The sequence below is a fragment of the Manis javanica genome, chromosome 14, assembly GCF_040802235.1.
Source record: "Manis javanica isolate MJ-LG chromosome 14, MJ_LKY, whole genome shotgun sequence".
Taxonomy (NCBI): domain Eukaryota; kingdom Metazoa; phylum Chordata; class Mammalia; order Pholidota; family Manidae; genus Manis; species Manis javanica.
In genome coordinates this window covers 61,028,951-61,036,022 of record NC_133169.1, presented here as the reverse complement: position 1 = coordinate 61,036,022, position 7,072 = coordinate 61,028,951, and the positions used below count along the sequence as shown (strand labels likewise).

General features: G+C 37.0%; 1 protein-coding gene across 4 annotated transcripts in view; it reads right to left on the bottom strand.

Annotated features, from left to right (window-relative positions):
* Nucleotides 1-5,088: 5,088 nt before the first annotated feature.
* The window catches only part of CEP120 (centrosomal protein 120), a 66,634-nt gene continuing 64,650 nt past the window's right edge, over nt 5,089-7,072 (bottom strand). For all 4 annotated transcript variants that reach the window (XM_073222021.1, XM_073222022.1, XM_073222020.1 and 1 more), the window contains one exon: nt 5,089-6,927. In XM_073222021.1, coding sequence (XP_073078122.1) covers nt 6,693-6,927 — 235 coding nt within the window. In that variant the 3' untranslated portion in view covers nt 5,089-6,692. The remainder of the gene's footprint in view (nt 6,928-7,072) is intronic.

Below are 7,072 nucleotides of genomic sequence, written 5' to 3'. Positions count from 1 at the left end.
TTTATTAATAATGTGACTGGAAGCTTTTTTTACTATGCATCACAGTAACTAAAACTGTCATAGGAAAGGCAGAACAATGAGTATAGACAATGGATGAGAAGGAAAATGCCCAAGTTTTATTTTGCCCATTCTTTGTCGTTGATTACACGAAGGGATCAGAGGCCCACTGTCAGCTAAGTTCACTAATACAAAGGGTATAATCTCTCCAAGGTATAATAGGAAGAAAAGTATTAATACTTTAATTATATGGAATTTTACACTAAACAAAGCACTTCCATATAGTGTATGTGTGTGTGTGTGTGTTTAAATAGACAAAATATACACACAGGCACATGTCAGATATTACAGGTCTGGTTCCAGACCACCACAATAAAGTATCACAGTAAAGCAGGTCAAATGAATTTTTTGGATTCCCAGAGCATATAAAAGTTATGTCTACACTATTCTGTAGTCTATTATGTGTGCCACTGCATTATATCTAAAAAAGCTATGTATATACCCTAATTGAAAAATACTGCTAAAAAATGCTGTCACCTGAGCGTCCATCAGGTCACAATCACTGACAACAAAATACTGTAAGAAATGCAGTAACAATGAAAAATTTGAAATATTGAGAATTACCAAAATGTGACAGAGATGTGAAGTGAGCAAATGCTGCTGGGAAAATGGTGCTAATAGACTTGCTTGATGCTGGGTTGCCACAAACCTTCTATTTGAAACAAAAAAAAACAAAAATAAGACAGCATCTGCAAAGTGCAATGAAATGAAGCACAACAAAACTAGGTCTGCCTATAAAAATATAATAATAAATGTATATATATAATAATAAATTGATGAATTCCTCAGTTTATTTGATCTCAGTGCAATGGGCAGATTATTATTTCATTGGTAGCAGGGCATGTCCCTGGGAATTGCTGTATCTGTGTACACACTGCGGTATCATTAAAACAACTATTGCACACAGGCAGCAGATCTCAAGGTGGCTTCAGGCCAGAACATACTAGGTTGATGACCGTTTGTCTTGTGACGTATACTCTTGGATTCATGGACATGTTCAGATTGATCTGGACAACGATTCTGTGGCTCAAGCAATAAAATGCAAAGAGTAATAGTGGAACCAGTGAAACCACCTGACAACCTTATAGACTTCAGAAAGAAAAGGTAGACCCAGAGGAAATTATGGTGCAAACTCCTTTCCGCTTCTTTTCTTTCTCTTGCTTTTCCTTTCTCTTTTTCTTTTTTTAAACCATCTTTTGAAAGACAATTTGGGGCATCATTTGTTCCTGGCAAACACTTCTACATGCACAGGGAGGTAAGAGAGAAAAGAGAATGGACTGATAACAGAAGAAGAGATGGTGGGCCACATGTGGGCTGGAAAATATCATTTTTATTGGTGAAAAAAGTCTGTGGGCTAATGACGTCTGAAGACTGTTTATAAAGCTACTTTCTATTTGGTACCTCTATTTTCTTTGTGCAAATTTTACACATTTCAGTTAGGTACCTAAATAAACTGCCAGGAACCAGGCCCATTCATCTCACCTACCAGCAATGAAGCTAAGTCAGGAGCTGAGACTTTCTTCCTGGAGGCAACAATCAGGTGAACACAATCTTCTCCAATCTAAACATGATGACTAAAGCTACAGTCTGAATATTAAGGGCTCACATTCTTGATGACGTATACTCCGAACTGGACTCAAGTCACGTGCTGATGGTCTTGCTTGGAATTCTGAATTTCTCTCGGGACAGCAGATGGAAATTTTGGTAATCAAATCTTTCTCTTTTTCAAGATTATGGGAAGAAGTTGTAGAGATGAAACAGTTCTTTAATGCAATTCAATCCTGCTCAGTCTATTCACTAATATGAGAATTTGCTAAAGAATTGAGTAATAATAAACTGCAGACCTACTGAGCATAGTCTCTCACTTACTGGGTTGTCAATCACTGAAATGTACAATAATAAAGTAGGATTTTGTAGTAACATTTTTTTTTGCTCTAGCCAAGTTTCATCCTAAATATTGAGGAAAATTCAGCACTCATTCATGCATCTGCGTGCTTTTGACTAGTTAACCATGTTAATCAAGAAAAGTGTCATGTTGTCCAACTATTAGATAAGTAATTTGGAAAAGAAAAAATATTTGTCTATGAATTTGTAGATGAAATGTTTCCAAGAAGAAATTATAAATGGGCCCTATTTTACTTCTCTCCTCTTATGAATGACAGGTTTAATATTCTTAGAAACCTTAAGAATATAACGACTACGTATTTAAAAGCCTCTAAGGATTCTTGTACATTAATGCTTCAGTCAGTAAATTATTTATCTATAAATTAATCTTTCTAAGCAGATTTCTGCCACCCGATTTCCATTTGAAATCTAAACTTCTGAGTTTCTACTTCAGCAACTTTATGTCTGAAGTCTACATCTGTAAAAACATTTCTAATGAAAACATGAAGACAACCCCCAGAGAAGCAAATAAAATGAGATTTAAGAAGATAGCATTTCTACAGTTACATTCCTAACAATAGTGGACTCTAATTTGATGCCAAATTAAGGTTATGTAACAAAATCAGTGAGCATTCTAGCTCTTTTTCAGTGAAATGTGTAAGTGCTTCCATTCTGTATTTCCCCGTTTATACCAAGAGCTGCGTTTCAGCTTTGTCTTCCAAGTTACAGAAGCAGAGGGCGCATCGGATAAGCGGCAGTGTGATGATTCTGCTCTAGTTCAGGGAGCAGAACAAGTGCATGCGGACAAGTCTGGCCTCTGAGACCTACGTTAAAGTGCCAAACATAAATATCAAAGAGATATTTACATTTTCAAGTCATACCATATTAAAAACTACTCCACGAGACTCCTACATCAGTTTATGAGTAAGACCACTGACCTACAATAAAACTACCACCAACAAAAAGATACTAAGCATAATTTAGGGAATTAGTAATCTGCTGTGAAAAATGATCTCTCCAGTTTATGTCCATGGTCTGGACTATCTGCTAAATCAAACAACCCATGTTTTTGTTTTGTTTGGATTTTGTTGTCATTATTCTTTTTTAAAAGGGTGACAAGACCTCCATTTTATAAAACATGAGGATGTGACAATTCCAAGTTTTAAGGATCCTTATTTTTACTGATTTCAGGTTTTGCTATTAACAAAAGTGCTACAAACATGTAATGGAGTATCTGACTCAGTCCTATAATCAAGGAAAGAGAAGACAGTAGGTTTAAGAGTGATTGGCTAGGCAACTCGTGCAGAAAACTTCAGCATAAAAACCCAAGGTCAGCAGGGTGGAAGCAAACATTGTTTTTTAATTGTAGTAAAATATTCTTAACATAAAAATGTAATCATTTTTAAGTGTACAACAATGGCATTAACACATTTACAATGCTGTGCAACCAGTTCCACTCTCCATAATTCAGAATTTTGTCATCCCAAACTGAACTGTGCCCATTCGACAGCAACTTGATTCCTGCTGCTCCCAGGCCCTGGTAACTTCCAGGCTTTCTGTCTCAGTGCACTGGAAGGAAACTTCTAAAAGGCAAAGCAACCCAACAAAACCCCCCAACTTCAAGGGCTTGCGGGGTGAGCCCAGGACAGCCTCTGTTCCCAGCAGCTGCCAGCATTAACTTCTTCTATCTATTTTGGCTGGTAGACCACATACAATCCTTTGTTTCTTTCTTTACAGAATGCAGCAAATACTGAGTACCTATATGTGGGCTGGCCCTGTTTTAGTCCTGGCAGAGGGCAGAGATAGGCCTGAGCTCTGTGCTCACGGGCTGCCTATGGTAGTTAGCTAGGCTGCTTCTCATTATTCTCAAGGCTCTAAAATGTGGAAAAGTGTGCAATTTTGAAAAGATACCAGTGGCATGACACATGCCTTGGATAACAACCCCTTGCCGGCACCACAGGATTCCTCAGAGATGTCAGAGCAGAACATTATTTAGCTTTCGCTATTATTTTTGGTCAGTGCTTTAATAAGTAATGGCTAACAGGGCAGTTGAATTATATCCTTAACTGACTGATGAATGTTTTACCCTTATTCTGGCCTCTGCATCTCTGTACCATTTAATTCACTACCTGATAAAATGTATACCATAGAAACCACTCATAGAAAAATGTTTGAGGTTTACTAATACATCTGATGTTACATAGCAAATTTGGGATGCCATTTCTATGAAATGTCCAGATTAGGCAAATCCACAGACAGAAAGTAGATTTGTGGTTGCCTGGGACTGAGGGGACTGAAAAATGGGGAGCAACTGCTAATGAGAATGGGGTTTCTTTTGGGGAGGATGAGAATGTTTCAGCATTAGACAGTAGTGACAGTTGCACAACTGTGTGAACATAGGAAAAACCACTGAATTGTATACTTTAAAAGTGTGAATTTTATGGGATATGAATTATGTCAATTAAAAAAATATCAAGTTAGGTATTTAGCCAAGTGGAGCACCATGGTATTGAAAGGCCAAATCTTACAAGTCTATAGGTAGTTACCAGAGGACCCTTCTTATAAATGGCAAGAACCAAGTTCATCCATTCTGCGGTGTCAGAGGACAATCAATATTTCTGGGGAGATCTGAGAACTCAGGTTTCAGGCTGGGCAGTATCTGGACAGAACAGTAAGTGGATGAGAAAGTCATCTGGCCGGACTAGACTGTTCTACTCTTCAGTTGTTTGCGTAGTGCCCTGATACGCCCTTAAATCATATTCAAATTCCCGCGTCTGCTCAAAGCAACATGGACCCTGATCTAGATGGAAGTCACTGGGATATACCTGAAAAGCAACTCCTCCAGTTTATACACACACGGCACCACATATGCCTGGTAGACATGCTATGGCCCGCCCACGCACATTCAATGCCCAGGCCTGGTGGTAATTTAGGATAGCAATCACGTGAAGTGCCCTATAAATGAAATGGCATTTGCTGAAGGACTACAAACAAGTGTTAAAATTTCAGACTGTCCCAATTTTAAGACATACAGAAGTTAACTGCAACAAAGCACTTAAAACCCCAAAATTCAAAGTGCCTGCACACAGGTAGTACAGGCTTACTCTGCTCAGAAACAAAAGTAACAAGACTGCTCAGGAACTCAAGCCGCGTGCAACTGTGATCTTTATTTGTTAAATGACACAGCCAAAAGATCGCTTTACAGAAGGCAAAATAAACCACACATCCATTTTAGAGAAGTCCTTTTTGTTTCTTTAAATCTAAGGCCCCCTCTAGTGTTTGAAAACAGTCACACGCAGTGCACAATGGAAGGCCAGGAACAGCTAAAATCCCCAGACCTTCCGAAACAAAAACAATACTGCTGTTCCATTCATGTGGCACAAAAATCAATGACAGAAAATATCTAACATAATTAGTATTTCAAATTCCTGATTCACATATTCATTATTCTCTCACTCAGTAATTTTCCTCTGTTATTTACTGCCCAGTTGTTTTTAGGAGATTAATACTTTGTTAATCAGAAGAAACAAAATGTGTATAGGGACTTTAATTTGCCAAACAAGGCATAAACTTTCTTGAAAACAACAGAAAATTAATTTATTGTTACCAAATAGCCTATTCTGCTTTTATGGAAGTTGCCAGTACATCGTATACACTTCCGAAAGTATACTTAAATTTATTATATTTGGAAATCAGAAACTTTAAACTACATATATTTTAAGACAATCTGTGAATTTGCTAATAAACCTTTTCAGTACCCTATAAAAGGAGGTGGAAAGTGTGGCTTTGAGGGCCAATACTGGCTCAGAAAACGACGACGACGTAAAGAATTCTTTAAGCTTATGCAGACATGGCACGGCAGGAGCCCATGACTTAATCTCAGGTGCTTTTGAAAAAGACTGATTTAAATTAGGGGAAGTTAAAAGTAGTAGTTTTTTACTCTACTTTCTCAGCTAAAGTCCTTTGTGTCTGTTTCCCCTATACTATAGGGGGTTTGAGTTAATGACTAGTATCACTATTATTGAGGAAAAGAAAAGAAAACTCTACTCTCAACAAAAGAAACTAATGAAGTCTTGAGCAGGAGACCGACAGAGAAGATCTTATTAAGCTATCACTTTATATTCTTAAAAGTTGAGAGTACCCTGAAAAATTTGAAATTCAGTAGTGGTTGAAACAAGGTGAATTTGTATTAACTTTATTTCAATAAATGACTAATTTGTTATCAATGTCATATGGCTTCCCTGCATTGATTCTGCTGTTTTCAAGCTTGTCACTTGTTACAAGTTAAAAAGACAGGTCACCTAAAGTGAAATAAAACTGGTTACATTTACAGTCGGTCTCAACATTATGATACTAATTTCTAAATGATCAGTACATAGCATCTTTAACGTGCAAAATACATTCTTTTGGCTCAACATGAAAAATTATGTAACTGGAAATTACTGCTGTCATTTCTCTGAGAACAAATTTATGCAAAGCTGTTTTAAAAGTTAGCCATGAAATTATAAATTATGAAAAACGCTGAAGTCATTAAAAATGAGTATGAAAAATGCAATTGCAAATAAAACCAGAGTGGGAGAGGTAGTATAAAGTAAATAAAATCAAATAAATACTATACAACAACATACAAAATTTTGCTTATAAAAAGTTGAAAACTGCATCTTAAAACATCCATTTTCCCTTCTTTTGAGGGTTTTACAATGAAACTAAAATTTAGACCTGGAGTCTCTGTAAAGATTTTCCAAGTGTTATTAATTACTGGCGTTATTTTTTGCCAAAACCTCTCTGATCTGTCGGTCGAGTTCACTTATTATTCGGTCCTCGTGATTGTACACACCCGTCCTCATCAAAGTATCCCTTTCTTCTATTAGGCGGGTCAAGTAATCGTCCAGACCTTCTTCCAACATGTTGCCATGTGGCTCATCCATTTTTCCACTTGCAATCTCTCTGGAATCTCGGTACCGGTTTTGTTCTTGTTGCCTTAACCTGCGAAGTCAAGAACAAATGCCACTCTATGGCAGGCAGCAAATACTGTTTTGGTTTTTCATGTTTTGCTTAACAACACCATTTTAAAACAAAATCATTTAACAGTAAGATATGTTTTTAGTAATACTTACAGTAAAATATGTTT